Here is a 19,554-nt window from a genome sequence, read left to right as displayed (position 1 = left end):
CTGCGCGGCGGGGCCGGGAGGGAGGAGGGAGCTGCTGCACGGCCGGGCGCTCGGCCCGCGGCGGGAGCACCCCCAGGGCCTGTGACAAGGCGCAGGATCCGTCCCCTCCGCCACGCTTTTCAGGGGAGAACGAGACTTGCAACGCACTGGGTAATATGTGCCCTCCTCCCAGGTGAGAGGAAAGGAGAAGGTCCTAGGCTAGGCAGCTGAGTGATCAGGAAAGGGAGGAGGGTCCCAGGCTTAGCTGAGGCCTGTTGTAAGACAAGGACCCACAAGAACAGAGCTTTCTACCGTTTCATATTGTGGAGTGTGAAGATAGAGGGAAAACTATCACCCAAAACATATTATCACATCAAATTATCACATCAAACACATATTTGCCTTGTATATACGTCCCTTTGATCAGTTTTGTCTAACAGTGGTGAAGTGCAGTGTGTTTTTATGTGGCCTGTGCTGTCTGACATGATGGAAGCTGCCCTGCCCACACACAGAGCTTCCTGGGAAATGAGTAAAGCAGTGCTCTACTAAAGAGAATTAAGCTGAGCCTCACTTAAGCAGAAATGAGAGCATCTGTTGGGATAATAGAGTGTAATTTAAAGTCTTTGCACTGCACTGAAGGCTCTAATTTGTGGAAAGGAATTTTCCTAAGAACTGTCAACAACAGGTTCTGTGAGTTACACTTTTTTCAGGTGGTTTAGTTGGGGTGTGTGGCTGGCAGTGCAGATGGGGATGACACTTCTGGAGTTAATACCAACTTTATGTACCTATCTGGCTTTATGCAGTGTTAGGGAAAGCTTAAAAGTGTAACAAATGACACATGCAGTACAGACAGTGATAAAATTTTTCAGATACTCTTACTGACACCTCAAGGATTAAAGCGTAATAAGTGAAATCTTAATAATTAGTAAAATCTTGCTGTGTCTGCACTGTGTAGTCATGTTTCCATTCAAAAGTAGTCTTTGATTATTTTTTACGATACAAATAATTATCTTACAGAAGTCTCTTAGTTAATGGAAGAGGGTCATTATGAATGTGTGCATTTTTCTCATCAGATCAGGAAAGACTCTCCCAGTGTGAAAGCCCACAGTTTGCTTAACCTCTGTACCTGGTGGAAAGGCAAAGGATGTGAGGTTTCTGCTGCACATTCAGGAGGGATGGTTTATGTCACCAATGTCTAGACATTTCCCTTCAGCTAATAAGTCTTTGGATCTTCAATTAAGTGGTTTTTAAAAGCTTACCTTAAATTAACTGAGCAGAAGAATATGCAGGAATCCTTTTTCTTCTCGTTTTAGTCAGAACTGTTTCATGTCAACACCTGTGTGCAGGAATAGCCTCCATCCTTGGTGTTAAGTAAGAAGCCTGACATGAAGAAGGTACAAGTTTGAATGCAGTCACAGATTGTCTTTGCCTGGGAGGGCAGTAGAGACAATCATGGAGGAAGTCTCATAAATCATGAGTCCTCATTTTCTTCAACATGGGCAAGAAGAATCTCAGTTCATGAGGCTATGAGTAGATTCAGGTAGAGGAATTTTAAATGCATGTTCTAGACATCAGATTTCTGAGGTGTGGGGATTGTTCTCTTCTGTAGATACTACTGTTGAGAGATGACAGTGCTTTTTAAATTTATGATCCTACTGTCACCTTTGAGATTAAAATCTTAAGTGATCCTTTAAAATCTCATCAGGAAATCCAGAAGACAGTTTATATTTACTTTAGTGGTCTATTAACAGCATGTTACTAGCATTCTGTGCTCATTTGCTGCTTGCAGACTTTCATTTCTTGAACAGAAAACTTAAAGAAAAACATAGTAACCTTGATTTTTCTGAAATGGCTGACTTAACCTTTATATGGCCAGTACTTTACAGAGCTTTCAGGTTTTTTTCCATTGCTGCCTCTACTTCAAATTTTATGAAAACATTTGTTGTATCTCCTGAGTATCTCCTCTTAGAATTCACTTAGTGATAGTGTTTCCCTTTCTACATTGAACCGCAAGTAGTGAACTAGCTAGTAGCAATAGCTAGCTAGTGGTGATGGGTTGAAAATTACTACAGAAAGTAAAAAAATATCTTGTGAAATGGTAGAATAATGATTTCTCTGCATCTGTCAGCAGCTGAAATGACATCAGGTGAAGAAAGCTGCTAAAGGGAGTGATTGTCCCCATTTTCAAGGCAGCATTACCACTTTCAGTAACATGTTGATAGCAGCAGAAGTTTGGGGGTGTTTGATTGTAGAGAGAGATTTGTTATATGGAAAAAAAAAGTATTGAGAAAAAGTTGACTGTTTCTTTAAGGAAAGTTCAATGAGAAAAAGCTGTTTGCACCAGTGACAGTAAAATATAAAGGATTTTTTAAGCTGTCTTTGGAACCAAACAGTTTCTGTCGTGCAGAATAGTTTCATTTGCACAGGTAGGGCTATTTTCCTTTTGCAAAGGCCTATGATATGAATACTCATGATTCGTTTAACACTTACTGAAGGCCACCAGTCTTGTATTATATAATAATACATTTCCTAGGTTGTGCATGTGCGCAAGTGTCAGGGTTACCAATGGCCAACTGATATTGTAGTGAAGTTTAATATTATAAAGTAAGTCCATCCAGAAGAGTCTTGCCATTGAATTATTTGGTTCTGTCACCGCATACTGCAGCTTGTTATGTCAGTTGAGCTTTCTTTTCAGTGCTGCAGATTAGATATAACATTAACTCCACACTCAAACTGTTTTATGGTGTAAAAGTTACAGGGTCTCAATTAAACACAGTGTTTGAAATAGTTGCTGTTTTGGGTTTTTTTATTATTTTGAAGATAGAATGCACTGTTTACTACTGCTTTACTACTAAGTGTTAGTGCTTAAAGAACATTAATGTCACTTTTGCTAGTGCATTTGGACTTGCTCTCAGAATCTCCTTGTCCATGTAAAGGTTTTTAGCTGTGTTCTGAGGTGATTCTCTGACCTGTCCCTCATGGCTTTGATACAATAGTTCATAAAATAATTCTCTACCTTTTAGCAATTTTTATGTTTTAAGATCGTTGTCTTAACTGCATAACCAGATTGTACTACAGCTAATCATTAGAAATGTCCTATGAATAAGACGTGAATGTTCCTGCATTTGGTTGTGTATCCATTACCATCAAATTTCAGTAGAAGAAAAGTACTTACTGGGACCACACAAGCAGGGCTCTGCCACAGCACACTTTCAGAAATAGGTTAAAGACTGTTCAGTTTTCAGTGGAATCTGTTCTGGTTAAGCATAAGGCCCTTTGCTCTATGGCACCATCTCTCAGTTTTCCACAGATATTGTTTAATAGGATTTATTTACGTAGATTATGTAGGATTTATTAGTCACATTCAAATACTGTAGCTCCTGGGCCAAAAAGTCCAGGAGGCATTATGGAAAGGAGCCCTTAGTGAGTGGTTTTATGCTCCTCTACGAAAATAGAGGCTGATAATCAGCCTCAAGTAGCATTGTTCTTCTGATCATAGAGAATGCAACAGGCATGTTTGGCGACTTAACTATTGTGTATCTGTAGTACAGTTTAACTTTTGTTAAAATAAATTAATTTAATATAGCTTTAGACAAAAGCTCACTTTTTAGGGAAATGAATCTGAGGAATAGAACAATAGAGGATGCTAACAGGAGGAAATGGTCATAGCAATTTCCTTTATGTCATAGCTCTCTTAAGTTGCAGACTTGTAGCAGGTTTAGATGGGCAATTGCGGTGATACTTGATCTTAAAAAAATAATAATACAAAACTCGGTGCAAAAGGTTTTTTGTTTATGCAGTATCGGGTTAATCACTGATTACTAGCAAGATTGCATGTCAAATGAAGTCATCTGTTCTCAAATTTCACAAAACACTAATTTGGTTAAAGCATGATGATTTTCCCAGTATTTTCTTTGGGTCATTGGTAGATAGTTTGCTTCATATAATGCTGGGTTCAATCAATAAGTACTTAATATCTGACTTCTGCTCTTGTAAACTTTATCAACTCTTCCTCAGCTTGTTCAGCTTTTGAGTTAGACATGTTGTTCACTTAGGCTTCTTAAGAAAAATAGCTTTTCTGTAGTTACATGCCTACATGCCAGATGTAAACAAGTATTTTGGAGAAAACAGAGGTGTTTTTTTTCTTATCCCCATAAATCATCACTCATAATTAAGATTATAATAAACTTAATATTTTCTGAGGAAGACACAGGTGAGGAGTAGTAATTACTACTAGTAATCACCTTCAAAGCTCTGCTACATTAAAAGGAAACTTTTATTTTTAGTTTGGTCTGTTAAACGTTTCTTTACCTGATGGTTTTCTTCCAAAGGGATCACCCAGGACATCTACTCCATTTGGTACAGCGCATGGCAGAGAGAAAAGAGAGTCTAATGATGTGGAAAGCTATTACAGACCTTCAATGCTTGAGGACCCATGGGCTGGCCTAGAGCCAGTTTCTGTTACAGACATAAAGCAGCAATACAGCAGTGAGCAAACAACATATACTGGTAAAAAAGGGAGATATTTCAGCTAACACTTTTAAGGCCAAATAACTCCATCTTACCAGGAAAACTTTTGGACAAAATCTTTACACTTACACAAGGTGAACAGTTATCAAGACCTTAGATAATGCTTTTATCACATGTCCACCCTTTTATCCTACTCTTTTTTTATTATTATTGCATTGAATATTTTTATGTATGGGCGGGAAACGGAGTGGTAGGAAAAGTTACATTTCTGGCTACGTGGAAGTGCCTACCAGCTTAGAAGAACAAAGTGTTCTTTAATCACCAGCGACTGATTTGTGACTGTTAAAACAGGTTTCCATATATTTACCTCTTCCATGCCAGGTTGTTAGTCTTTTATTGTAAACTCCTTTAGGAAATGGTATTTTTTTATGTTTCAACATTTTTAGAATGAAGTAACTTGGAAATAAAGTTTTTGTAAATCCTTGTTTTGTAATGTATAAAGATTATTTTAGGACTTGTGTTCAGGTGTACACTAACATATATAGTACTAGTGAAATAGGTGATTTCTGTAAATGTGTTTGTATGTTGTAGTTAATCTCTGGTTTTGTGCCTAGTATTTTTTGTTAATTGTGGTGTAACATGCAGTTGAAAGGTGACTTTTAGCCATCTCAGGAAACAAACGTATTGTCTTTGAAAAGTTAAATTTGTTGAACCAGCTCTTGAGTCATAAACATAGTTCTGTAATAATTTGCTTTTGTGTTTTATAAAAAAAAAATCTTATTTGGAACAAAATTAGACATTTCTGTATTGTGGTAAAAAGTCTGTTCAGTGGCAATTTAAGTCTAGAAGCACATAAAACATCGAGGTAAAATAAATGCAAACGTACTTTCTGGATCCACGTTAGAATAGCATAGAATAAATGAAAGTTGGTTATATAGTTTAGATTAATACATGCATAGCATTTCTCTTTTTGTCTGCACAAGATTTTTCCTTTTTTAATTTTTATCTATGACAGGCATTGTTGCCTAGGAAAGTTTTGCTTTGTGTGTGTGCATGCTCTGTTTTTATATTGAAGAGGAAAACAAGGAGGGTGTCTTTAGACGTCCATATGTGGAAGATCCATTCTTAAATCCAGTGGCGAATATTGTAATCTAGAATAAATAAAAAATGGGTCTAGCTGAAGGCGTGCTCTTTAACATGCCATGTTAAACCTGCAGTAAATATCTCAATTTCTGTTGAACTTACCAGTATTTGCTTGTTGACTTTGGTTTTTAAGCGGTAGGTAGAGGGTGAAAACTTAGTTAAAAATAAATAAAAACATCAGTTTTCAAAATGTATGTTTTGTTTTAAGCTTCTTACCTCACAGAAAACATGTTTTTGTAGTACTGAAACATGGTTAGGTAGAAAAGCACAGGGAATCACATTAGACTGACTATTCTTAGTAACTTGTCTTTTGCTGAGGCACAGTAGTCCTAGATACTTCTTCACCTGTTTCAGCATAAAATGTATTGGCTTAATACTGCCTCCAGGAACAAGTTCCAACTGAAAGAGGAGGTTAACACATTTAAATTTATGCTGCCTGAGTGTCTTGCACTTTTATTACCATAATCTACAGTTTGTCACTTGTGTCTTCCCCCAGCTGACCTTATTGCTTTAGTATTATATCCAAAAAGGCTGCTCAGAGAACTGAGAACATAATGTCTGCTTGATATTGAGAATGGTTAAATCTTCATCATGGAATCAAAACTGTGCCTTAAGTGGCAGCTGTCAGTATTGTTATCTGCAATGTGTACCAGCAAAACTGAGATACGTGACTGAGGTAGTCTTTAGCATTTATAAATAAATTCATCAGTGTCATTGTGAAAAGTGCAGTGTAAAGTCTTATTTCCTTTTTTTTTTTTTTAACCTTGTCAGGTGCTATAAAGCTCACCAAAAAAAGCTAAGGGTGTTTAATAGTAATATTTTTTTTTGTTACAATTTCTGTTATAATTCAGCGCAGTGTATGTTTTGCAGTGTTTGGTGGTCTTGGTGAAACAGATACAGTGTTATTTAAGAGACTAAAGTTACGGTATGTTCTCAGTCAGACATGAGAAGAAACTGGGTTCCTTCAAGGGAAGGAAAAGGATTCATGGCAGAAGAGACTGTTAGAGGTGGGATTGTTTATACAGTAGCCAATATCGGCTGCCCTCGCACAGTGAAAAGATGCATTTCTCCACTTTGACTCTGCAGTTGGCCCAGGGATCAAAACCAGCCTCCTCTGCTAAGAACTGTTAACTCCTGCAACCAGTAGTTAGACATTAACAAAGGTAAATGTTCCAGAAAGAGAATTAAGGAAATAGTTGTGAAGCATTGTTTAATGAATACAGGCCTTCCACAATGCCATCTGTTAAGCTGCTGCTCCAGTACCCTTCAGGATATGACCCAACAATTATAAGTACATCATACTGCTGAAGACTCCAGTAATTTGGTCAAGAATCAGCAAGGAATTAAAATGTAGATGTAATAAACTTCATCACACTGCAACAAAAACTTAGAAATTACTCACCTTTCTGGCTTCTAGGAGAAATTCTGCAATTACAGTAAAATTTAAAAATGTTGTTGTTGTAAATATATGTCAAATATATGAACACATGTTCAGAACTATAAACATAATGTACTTAAAGACAATATAAACTTTGTCTTTTTTGATATGGTATCCAGGAAGCTTAATCACTTCCTCACTGGTTTTTGTCCTTTCTCCCATGTGGCAAACATTCTTTTCTCCATATGTTTCTCATGAAGATAGGATATATCACTTCCTCATTTGTTAATGAAGCCACTTCATAGTAACAGTGTGGTTCTGGAAATAGCATTTGATGATAAAAAGTACAGAACAAAAACATCCCTTCGTCACGAACCCGTGAAACAAAGTAGTGCCTCTGTCTTGTTAAAGAAGGGATTCTTCTATAATCAACACACTAAGGATGTGGGCATCGTTCTTTCTTCAACAGACTTCTTAGACTTGAAGGTAAGAGATTGAACTCCTTTTCCAGAAATTTGGATTGATGTAGTTCCATCCTGGTTTTGTATTGTGTTTATGCATCAAGTCTGTCTGACTTTCCATTCAGTTGCTGTAAAGGATTTGCAGAACTTGTGACTAATTCTCTTCTAACAAATAAATAATTTCATTTGTTGCTGTTTGCTACTGTGCTTAACACAAACTGCATTGCTGCTAGACTGTGCTAATATCACAATAAGGTAACTTAAATCAGCGGAGTATAATTCTGTGTAACATGACAACACGCCACCTGGGGAGTCAATCCAAGTTGTGCACTGTGATATTTCAACAACAGTTCAGGTTTGGATTTTTGCTGCAACTTTACAGAACAGTCACTCTTTTCTGGCACTTTGAATACATTATTTTACATTGAAACTGTAAAACAATTTAGATTGTTAAAATTTCAAAACAGGATTTAAAAAATTCAAATTAAGCTACTCTTTAAAATTAGCAATAAGGCATTGCAAGGTAGCATTTTTCTAATGTGAAATTGGGGAACACTTTTCAGGGCAGATGCTTCTGGTCAACAGAATGGGCAACTACATTTCCTGTCAGGTTGTTTTTCTTTTCCAGTTGTGAGTATCTATCTCATGAAGTTATATAAATGTGTAATTAAAAACTGAGAAAGAGCATTTTAAACATGCATTTATAGAAAGTCTACAAGTAGCTATTCAGCTCCCTTCTAAAGGAAGGTTTTTAGCTTTTGTTTCAAGTTGTGCTTGGGAGTAATCTCACTGATTCACCCATGCAAATCAAGATACATAAGTATGTATAGTTTGAAAATGGTATAATGTGTTGTCTTGCCAGTGCTTTTTATCAACTCTGCAATAAACTGCTCTGCTTAGCAATTGCTCTGAATTAAAATTCATACATGTGCTTTTATACTTGAGCCAAGACTGTCTTGCAGTGAATTAAACTTGTTTTTACAACATTTTCGTAAATTTTCAAGAGTAAAGACTGTTACCCTTTTGTCAAGCCCACTGAAATGCACTTTGTTAACTTAGAGCTTGGACTTTAAATTTGTCTTTATGAAATTACTGGCTTTTGAGTGTTAGACCTCAGGTCTAGCCCTTCCCTTTACAGCATTTTATATCTGGCTAGAAGAGCTTTATCTCATCTTCATTACTTCATCAATGACACTAGGAAATCTTTTGTCTACTTGGCTAGAAGCATTTGGGCAGATGCTCGATTAAACTCCCCTTCCTCTCCTAGTGGTTACTCATAGTTTCTGGTCATTCCAGTGCAGTGGGGCCCAAGAGGTGTTTTGAGTCATTCACTGATCTGTGGGTGTTGTGCATTCCTTTTCCCAACTATACATGTAAACATTTGTATAGAAGGAAGTAATTTCAGTGGCTAAAAGGTGTCATACCAGTACAGTTTCGGAGTGAAGTTTTTAATGCTGCTGACTGCTGTTATTAAAATAAGAGCTTCTCTGTTCCCCTTTAACAGGACAAAAATGAAGCAAAAAAGGTGAGATGCTTTGCTGGAAATTATGTTCTCCACACTGTGAGATGGACTACATCAGTAGGGACATCATTATAATTCAGCATAACCTCTGTTAGCTAGTTTCCAATTGCAGGTCAAATGGGCTTTTAGCAAAGAGCTGAAAAAATACCACCCCACTCCCTAATAAGACAGAAAAAGGTGTTTCTCAAAAATTACATCACACATAAAATAATTTTTACACAGCCTCAGAAACAATGAGAACTGTCCTTGTTTTTCTTCTGGAGAAGCACAGGCTTGTTACGATTAACTTCAAGGCTTCCCCTGACATGAACTTCAGTCAAATGCATCAAATCACCATTTGACCTGTTCGCTGACATAAGTGAAAAATCTGTTTTACATAGACTATTGGACATAATTTCACAAAATTGTAGGCTGTACTATTCACCGGGTGTGGAAAGCTTTCTGACACTAAGCATGTGTTGATTAAATTTTTAGAGTAAAGTATTCTTGCATTTGGTTTAAAATGTCAGTATTTTTTGACAGTAAGAAAGTTATGCATTCAAGTTCTACCAGGAAAGTAATCTTCAAGTAGTAAAATTAATTCCCAAAATTGCCTTATTCTGAGTATTGATTTTTCCTAGGTAACACTGACAGGATGGCAGAGGATATTTTAAATTTATACTTTTCCTTACAAAAGAAAGAAAACTAGTTTAATTTAATTCAGATCTCAGTCTTGATTCAAGTAGTGATGGTGGTTGCATAACATGGTTCAAAAGAATCTGAGGCTCCTTCCTTTCTTACTTGAAGGAGCTTTGATTTTCCAGACCTGGCCAACACAGTTCACCCAGGCATGCTAGGCCAGAGCTTGAGATGCTGGGATGGAATCATGGTCTGCACAGTGCCAGATGGACTACATGGACAGATACATCACTGCAATTCAGTATAACCTCTATTCGCCCATTTCCAGATTGCAGCTAGACTGGGATTTTACCAATTTACCCATCCCTCCCATACACACACATAAACACACCTCAAGGGATTTTTCATTTTCTAAGTCTACTTCGAGCCACTATGTTATTGGGGTGAAGGATAAGAGAACTGAAATCGTTCTTTTGTTTATTCATGAGTGACAGGATCTTATGAGGCAAAGAATTTCATACCATGTCAAATTGAAATTTTTAACACCCTTATTTTAAAATGGGCTGCACCAAAAATCTGCTTGTACTAACCTCCTTTTGTGGGCAGCCATAAGCATGCTGCTTGATGCCCTATTAAAATACACATAAGCCTTCTGGTATCCATATGTATTTTGTCGCAATCTAATTGCTGTGTAGTCAAGACAGTTAAAAGCTGTTAGTGTTGAGTCAACAAGTGTTTGTTTTGGATTTAAATCTTTGTCGTTGGCTTGAGGAAATTCCTGAGAGTGCAAACTGCTGAACATGGTGTTGATGAAACTATTAGTATAAATACTAATAAATGGGAGAACAAAACCTGTTTGACGCTGGTACAAATAATTCCCTTTTCAAGCATCACACAAGCTAATGCTGAAACAAGGGAAGAGGAATCAATCTAATTGACAACTTCTGTGGATGACTACAGAGTATAAACCACAAATAACAGCAAGAATAACCTTTTAAAAAACACTGCCAACTGGGGACTTGAATCAATGGTAATTGGATTGTAAGTAATAGTTGCACAGCACTTTTAAAATCAAACCACAGCCTCCTGTGGTTTAATGAAGATTTTTTAAGTTAATGTAAGGCTTTGTGCTGTATTCCCTTAACAGACATTGGGAATTAACATTACTATTCCTACAGCTGAGTTTGCAGAAGAGAGTGTCTTCACCACTTCTCTGTGAAGTCTAGCATCTTTGCATACCTCTTGCATCTTTGCATAAGTCTCATTTCATTCTTTTAAGGTAAGATAAAACTGCTTTTAAAAATTTCAGGGGTCATCAAAAAGATGAAAGGAAGAATTAACACCTACAAATGATCCCAGTGTACAACTTGGGTGGCATCAAGGGTCCATCTATTGATTTATTTGCCATTCCACTTTCCTAAAACTATTTCCTTTTTCTGTAAAATTTTAATAGCCTCCTGATTGCTATGGCAATTAAGTTACACCAGGGAAAAATTATTTGGTTGTTAAGATGTTGTCCAGATGTTAAGAAAGCAGTATGTGCACCATGGACAACAGGTTGGGAAACTGCTGTAGCTGTTTCAAATGAATGAACTGCCAGATTGCATCCCTGTTGAAGCTGAAGACTGTTTCCACTACTAGCAGTGTTCCTGTACTTAGAATAGCTTCTAAAATAATCTTCCAAGTACCTAGACAGCTGGTGCAAAGAACCTGTTTTCAGGGTATTTCTTGCATCTGGTTGCATTTTTCTAACACTTCAATTTCCTCTCAGAGTAATTGCTGGATGTTTCATAGATTGATAAATTGAGTTGAGGAAGAAGTAGTTATTGTTTATACTTTGGGAACACACAACTGGTAAATAGCTCAGTTTAATTTCTCTCTGCTATTAGATTGCCCCAGTAAGGAGGTGACAGAACTCTCTTTTTTTTAACCAAATCTCTATAATTTATCTTCTTACCTTTTTGAAAACAGTAGAGTTGTAATACATTAATAAACACATCCACAAGGCTTTGTGTACTTTATTATTTCAGGCAAACGATTTAAAGGGACCTACCAAAAGCGGGTTGCTTTTTTGTTTACCACCCTCTTAACTCCATCCAGAGAAGAGAACTTTAGTAGTCTTACCACAATTCTTCCTTTCCAGTGAGTCTTCTATTGTCCCTTTTTCCCCCCCTCTCCTTTTTATCTCTCTCTGAGCTGTCTGTACACCAGCTATATGTTCAGGCTTTTCTGCATTGGTTTTCCATGGAAATAAACCTGCCTTTCCTGCCCCTTCCACTGGAGTAGGCTTGATCTACCCTTCAGGGCTCTGCTGCCAGTAATTGTCTGTTGGAGGGTTTGGTGGAATTGGTGCCACTCAACCACCTGACATGCCTAGTCCACTGAAGGGCCTGTTGGTGTTCATTGCTGGAGATGATGGAACTGTGTCAACAGGTAAAGTGCACACAAATCCTCCTGACTCCTGATTCTGCATTGGTCAAGGGGTGGATGGACTTGGTTATCAGATGTGTAGTGAGAACTGTACAAGTCAGACATGCCCCTACTGTAGCAGCCTCTGTTTTCTCTCCTCTAGATTAAACAAAAAGTTCTCTCTGAACATGCAGAGAAGTGGTGCATTTGAGCAGACATGGTGCACAAATCTATTGTAAACATTGCAAAGGCAAAGTCATTCTGAGAAGAAAACAGAAAAAGTGCGTAAGAAAATGGCACAGAAAACCAGTGTCAGCTTGATTCCAGTTCTTCCTGGCAGGTCCCTAACGAAACCATCTCCTAAATATTCATGTTTCCACTCAGCGTATCCTTGTTGATAGCACACCAAGTTGGAGGGAAGGAAACTACTTCATGAAAGCATAAAATCATGCACTCTCCCCTCAACAGCCACAGAACATACTACTGTTTTTTAATCCATGAATGACAAGAGAGCAGATGTGCATTTCAGAGAGAGCTGAGTTGTAAGAGCAGCAGAAATAAAAAGTCTGTGTGTATAGGGAGCTCTCCTATACAGTATCTCTAATAATTTACTTAAAACAGCTCTGTTTCAGTCCAGCCCCACTTACTTCAGTGCTAAATTCTATTTCAGCATCTTTTAAACAGCCACAAGACCTGCTGCAGAGCAACTGCTCTCTATCTCCTGACCTTTCCAATGAGCAGAAGGAAAAAGCAAGGTGTCATTCTAAGTGTACTGATGTATCGGATAAGAACAGCAGAAACCCATCTAATCGAAGTACAGCCTTTACCAGCAGGTAGTCTGTTGCTATGTAAGCATCCCAAAACAATCCAATTCCTGGTGTTACTTACAGGCCTGGGGAGCATCATGAGTACAGTAGAGTTCCCCTTCCAACACCCCCTGGCAAGGAGACTCTCTAGTGAAAGAGTCTACACCTTCAAAAGCAGAGCATTTCCCTTGAAGTTCAGCATGAGCTTTTTTCAGTTGTTTGCAGTATCACAAAAGTATCAGCACAGAATGTGGGCAGGAGTCCAGAACACATTACAAGTCTCCCCAGAAGTGACACAGAAGAGTCAAAACTCAAGAAAACCTGCGTTCATTTCTGTATGCTGTTTCTTCATGGGCTCCACAACACCCTTTGTGGCAAAGTCTTCACTGTTCTGGACTCCCTCCCCACCAACTAACAATCTTTTCTTTGGCTGACACTCCATTTGCACCAGATACTTCTCTCTTACCACACTTCACTCTTATGTGACTGAAGCTATCCGTAAGTTACCTTCAGAGCTATCTGTGGCACAAGACGATTTTTCCATCCTGAACTGACTACCACTATTCCCCTGGTTCTCCTGAGAAAGCAGAAATTACAAGTGCTTTCAAATCAAACAAGTTAGAACTTGGATAGTTGAAAATGTGTTTCATATTAAACTTGCTGATCTGTGAAACAAGACAGCTGACTCAAGTGAGCTTTTCCAGCAATGAGTCACAGGACAGAAGCTGTCAGTAACCTCCCCAGTAGTACTGATGTCGCTGTTACAACATCAATTGCAAAGTGATCTGCGAAGGTACTTCCATCTGTAACCTCTCTGCATCTTACTCCTTTTTTCTTCCTGCAAATTCTTTTCAGGTTTCTGCTTCATTATATTTGTCCAGTTGGATTTTTTATTTTGGTGTATTTTTTATTTTTTTTTTACTAATTCCCAATTTTAAGCATCTTTCAAAGAAGAAAATGTTTTTTCAAGTACTGAGCAAAATTTGTACATACTCAGTCCCAAAAAGTGGGTTCAGTGATGCGAGTTTGTTTAGAGGCATGGAGTACAGAGCTTTTCAGCAAAATGTGGATTCCAGAAACTAAAGTAGCAAGTGAAATATTCTTTCCCAATAAACTATACATAGAAATCCCAAATCTGTGTCCATCAGTCAGTGCTAGAAAGAAATATTTATCTGACGTCCTACACAATGTTAAGGCTAAATCTCACCTGACAACTCCTTCATCAAAACAGCAACTTCATTTAACCAGAATATCGATAAACCAACATTTAAAAAACTCTCCATCTGTTGTGTTTCTGTCTGGGGGTGGAAACAACCCCTTTTTATCAGATTAAGAAATCAGGGCTCATCTCTGTTACTCCAGACAGCCCAGTACGAAAGATCTGAGCAAACAGGAGAACAATGCACAGTTCTAGAAATAGCTTTAATCCCTGTAGTGTTCTAAACAGAAATTCACCTTACAAATGTGAACATTACTTTTAAACTTTCGGTACAAAGCTAAACTAACACATTAATGAGGTTTAATTAAGCATCACATCATCCTTTAGAGAGTATGACACTATTATTCCATCATTTTGCAAATGGGAAAATTCAAGAATAGCAAGAAAAGCTGTCTTAGTTAAGAATTAGGACAATTAAATTACAGAAGGGAATTTGGTGTTTTCTACCTCCCACATTCCATTCCCTATAGCTGATTAATCAATAACTTTTTCAGAGCAAATTTCAAAGATAGCACTTTGCTGGGAGGAGAGAATTCAGCAGAAAGGCAGCCATGCTTTCCAGCACACACTAACAATAAATGTTTGATTTTGTGAGCATCTCTCTCTGTGCTACAGCTATTCATTACATGGTCCATAAGTCTGCAAAACCACTTTCATTTTCCTAAGCACTGTTCAAATTTGCTGTAAAGGATACAAATAAACTCAGAAACATTGCAGACTAAACCAGTCTTTAGCTTTACAAGCCATTAATTTACCAAAGTTTTGTTTGTTGTTGTTGTTTTTTTTTAATGACCAGTATGTCTATAACTGATAGATGCCTCATCTGGCAAAGCACCTGCTATCTCCTCTCCTGGAGAAAAATGGGGTTCAGCTTTTCAGATTAATGAACCAGAAAGCAAAACATGACAACATTCTGAAGTATGTTGTAATAAACTTTTCTGTACATCAAGCCAGAAAATCCGGAAACTCGCTTCTGGCTGAGGTTTCATGGCTGTTTGGTTGGGGATTCTTTTTTTAGATAGGAGCTTTAAGTGGCATAATCTCTTTTTAAAGCATAAAGTTCAACATAATGAGTTGTTTTATGGATCTTATTTTTAAAAAGTGATGGAAAATTAAGCCTTTAAAATGTTAGTGCTCAAGCTGCGGAAGTGCTGAAATCAATATTCCAACAATATGTTGCATGACGGTGCTTCACAAAACACAGTATATGTAATGCAAGTGTTACAAACCTGATTTCTTGCTTTTTCTGACTAACTAGAGTGTGTTTGATGTCAACTTCAGCAGCTTTTTCATTCCCACTTACAAACAGTTCTAGAACTGCTGTGAAGAAGAGCAGAAGCTGCCAGCTTCCCCGGTACACTTTTGATGACCCACTTGACAAAAATCCTACCAATAAGAAAACAGATCCAATTTGTTGGGCCTCTTCCTGTGCTTCTGAATTTAATAATGCTGCTGTTGATGTGTTGATGTGTCCTGTGAAATCCTCCAAAAGAGTTACAAAACCTGTCACAGCATCATGCAACCAACTGGTATTTGGTTGGAAGAGGTCAAGCCAGTGTCGTATGAAACGGTCTCTGCAGCAAAGCGTGTGCTTGTATGTTGCTCATATTGGTTGTCTTGTCAAGTTGTTGTCTCTACATGGTATAGAAAATTGGTCATTTATCCCCTTTTCCTGCAGGAGAAGCTGTTCTGAATATCAGTTGCACTTCAAACACGAATAGAAGTAGATTCCCTCAAATTAAGTGTCAGGCATGTTCTCGCTATTCTTTAAGTGAAATACTGACCTTCTGTTATCTGCAACCTCTTTTGTTATCAGGAGAAGCTTTTAGAAGTTTTTAATTAGTCAGCAGAACTGATCTCTCTTGTTCTCATTATGTTTTTTCTTCCCAATTGTATAGAGGCAATTGATTAATTAATCTAATATTTAAGCTACAAACTTTCTTACTTTTTATGGGCTGAACTGATTGTATTTAATTCTGTTTGATGGCATTTAGTCCCCTTCTGCTCTTGCCACCACAAATGTTTCATATTTAGACAGAAACATATTTAGCCAAGACAAGAGGTTGCCTCATTTTGGAACTGCATTTCAGATAATCAGTTATTTTTACTACTTGATGGAAATATGTATTCAAGAAAAAAAACACAGTTTAGGTAGTCATGCCAATTTCACCATGAGATTTTGATGAAAATTACATTGTCTTTAAAATGTTGACATTATCTCACTAAAACATTTTTTCATTCATCACTTTCAAGGAGAATAACGGATGCTTTTAAACAAATGTTGCTTCAAAAAAGTAATTGAATCATAGAATGGTTAAGGTTGGAAGGGACCTTAAAGATCATCAGACACCAACCACTCCCTGCTATTAGCAGGGACGCCCCACAGTAGCCCGGGCTGCACAAGCCTCATCCAACCTGGGCAGCCTATTCCAGTGTCTGACCACTCTTTCTGTGAAAAAAAATTCCTAATGTCCAGTCTAAACCTGCCCTGTTGCAGGTTGAAGCCATTCCCTCTTGTTCTGTTGCTAGTTACTTGTGATAAGAGACCAGCAACAGCCTCTCTACAATGACCTTTCAGGTAGTTGTAGAGACTGATGAGGTCTCCCCTCAGCCTCCTCTTCCTCAAACTAAACATTCCCAGCTCCTTCAAGCCTTCTTCATAAGACTGATTCTCTAGGTCCTTCACCAGCTTCATTGCCCTCCTCTGTACTTGCTCCAGCACCTCGAGATCTCTCTTGAATTGAGGTGCCCAAAACTGGACACAATACTCCAGCTGTGGCCTCACCAGTGCTGAGTACAGGGGGACAAACACCTCTGTACTTCTGCTGGTCACACTATTTCTAATACAAGCCAGGATGCCACTGGCTTTCTTGGCCACCTGGGCACACTGCTGGGTTCAATAAGACCCCCCAGGTCCTTTTCTGCCAGACACTTTCCAGCCACACTTCCCCAGCCTGTAGCCTTGCCTGGGGTTGTTGTGGCCCAAGTGCAGGACCCAGCACCTGGCCTTGTTGAAGCCCAGACCATGAACGTCCAACGATCCAATCCATCCAAGTCTCTCTGTAGAGCCTCTCTATCCTCATGCAGATCAACACTCCCACCCAGCTTGGTGTCATCTGCAAACTTACGGATAATACACTCTATGTCCTTATCAAGATCATCAATAAAGATGTTAAGCAGAAACAGTCCCAACACTGAGCCCTGAGGAACACCACTTGTGACTGGCCCCAGCTGGATTTGACTCCATTGACCACCACTCTTTGGGCCCAAATGTCCAGCCAGTGCTTGATTGTATGCTCATCCAGGCCATGAGTAGATAGTTTTTTAATGAGAATTCCATGGGGAATTCTTAACAGTTAAGACTTAAATGTTGTACTTGAAGCAAAAAGAACCGAAACAAGCCAGACCAAAATGAACAAACAAAAAACCCAGACAAGCCCTAAACCAAACTTGAGCCGTCCAGGAAAGCAGTTGAAAGAGAAGGTTATCTCCAGTTTATCTGACACTAGCAGCTGACAGAGGATTTAATTTCTGATGGAACAGGTCTGCAAAATTCTATCAGATTTGGGTTCTATTTTTTTCATTATTCCCACAAGGCAATACTGTAATTGCAAGTGCAGTTTGCAAATAAAAATGATTACTACTACCTGCATGTCTTCTTTCACTCTCTTGCATAACAGTACGTTCTTGGTTGGAAGTCTCAGAGCAGGATCTACCATCCAAAATGAGAAGCAATCTGGGGAGAAATGTATATAATGACTAATAGAGTCTGCCAGATTTACAGTAATATTTTCCTGATGTGGAATCACCAGACCAGCTGTAGATAAGCTTTTTATTATTATGTACTACCCCACTTCTCACATACATTGTTAATAGCTCTTTGTTCATTTCTCATGCCTTCTGTAATTCTTAGTTTATTTCCCCCCCACACACAAAGAATTATTTGCACGAAAAAAAAAGGGTTTTAAATAAATGGTCACAATTAGTTTTTGTTCTGCAGTGGCAGGGTAGAAAGCAAGAAGGTGCCTGCTGCTTTGTCTTGAGGGCAAGGACTCCAGCCTGGAGTTCACAGGTTTTCAAGAGCATTTGTGAGGTGGGGAAGGTTGCAGGACCACACCCAGGTCACACTGGCTGCTGGTTTTGAGCACTGTGCACAGCAGCACCCTTTGCTTCCCAGCGTGGGGATGCATTTTCATTTTAAACTCCAGTGCAGGAAGGCACTGCTCCTGCAGATGCTCCACTGCACTGCAGATGGCCTGCTCCTCTTCTGTAACTTCCACATGTTGTTTGCCATTGGGTCAGCTGCAAAGCAGAAGTCCTGCTCTCTCAACAGTAAGTTGCTTTGCAAGGGTATAGATCAGCGAGTTGGTAAGTGAAGAAGTTCTGTATTTTTCTTATGATCTTTAGTGCTTACTGGCATTTTTGAGAAACTCAAGCCATGCTTTTGTTCTGATTTTGGTACTGAGGAAGAAGGTACCACTATTTACTCATATTTTATGGACAAGCAACAAGGCACAAAGTAGCTGTCCAGGGCAGAACAAGACAGTAACCTCATCTAAGCTATGCCTGGGTGCTCTATCTTGTGGAAACAATCAACGTCCATTGGCCTGTTAGAGGGAACTAGGGAACAGCAGATACTGGAGTACCCAAAATCCACTTTTCCAGAAGGAATAATAAAAGCAACATACAAAAGGTAGCATTAGTAATGCTGGCTTTAGAGATGCCACGCAGCAATATTTGGGGTTTTTTTTACACTATGATCTAAACATAATTCTGTAAGAACAGTATAATTGGAAATGCATTTTGGAGATTGCTCTCATTTTTTCAGAGCAGAAGAGCTCCAGTTTACCTTGTTTGGGAGCTTACAATTGGTGCAGCATTACAAAACTTGAACCATCTGCATGCTCATCTCTGCACTTGCTGCCGTAACCCAGGCTAAAGGAAGAGGAGACACACACATTCAGCTCCTTACTTTGCTGAAGACATCGTGTGTGACCTCAGGCAAGTCCCTTTCTCTGAGATTCCCAAATGAAAAATGACAGGAGTTTTTCTGAAGCACCTCTCCTTCAAGGTAGCGTGAAAAGGTCACGATGCATGTACCATCTGTGCTGGTGAGATGCAAATATTCCTTTCTGATGAAGAGGGTGAAGAATGACACACTTTGGTGAACGCTGCATGATTACACGCTCCAGGTGATCAGCAAGGAGCTGAAAATTATCTCATCATTGAACTTCAAGTGTTCCAAGAGGCAAATAATGCTTCTGACTGAAAACAAATGGATGCACACCTGGGGCTTGGATCCAAACATTCCAGATGCTGCAACTCCACAAGGGAAATTTAGATCAAAACCACGGTCCTTGTGAGGGCAGCAGGACACCGCGGTGCCACCATGTCTCTGAGCACTTCCAGGCCCCTGCTGCAGCAGTGTTGCCTTGTCACCATACCCTGCCCCTCCAACCTCCTTCTTGGAGTGCAAACAGCACCAGCCCTACATGAAACCCCGTGGGGCAGAGGGGCACGAAGGAGGCAGTAGCCACAGTGTTCCTGCT

General features: G+C 38.8%; 1 protein-coding gene across 1 annotated transcript in view; it reads left to right on the top strand.

Annotated features, from left to right (window-relative positions):
* MPLKIP (M-phase specific PLK1 interacting protein) overlaps positions 1-4,928 on the top strand; it is a 6,612-nt gene extending 1,684 nt beyond the window's left edge. The window contains exon 2 of the mRNA XM_010001543.1: positions 4,311-4,928. Within this exon, the coding sequence (XP_009999845.1) occupies positions 4,311-4,514 (204 nt within the window). The 3' untranslated portion in view covers positions 4,515-4,928. The remainder of the gene's footprint in view (positions 1-4,310) is intronic.
* Positions 4,929-19,554: the final 14,626 nt, after the last annotated feature.

Source organism: Chaetura pelagica, unplaced genomic scaffold, assembly GCF_000747805.2.
Source record: "Chaetura pelagica isolate M959 unplaced genomic scaffold, ChaPel_1.0 scaffold7, whole genome shotgun sequence".
In the NCBI taxonomy this organism is placed as follows: domain Eukaryota; kingdom Metazoa; phylum Chordata; class Aves; order Apodiformes; family Apodidae; genus Chaetura; species Chaetura pelagica.
This window is presented reverse-complemented; position numbering and strand designations above follow the sequence as displayed.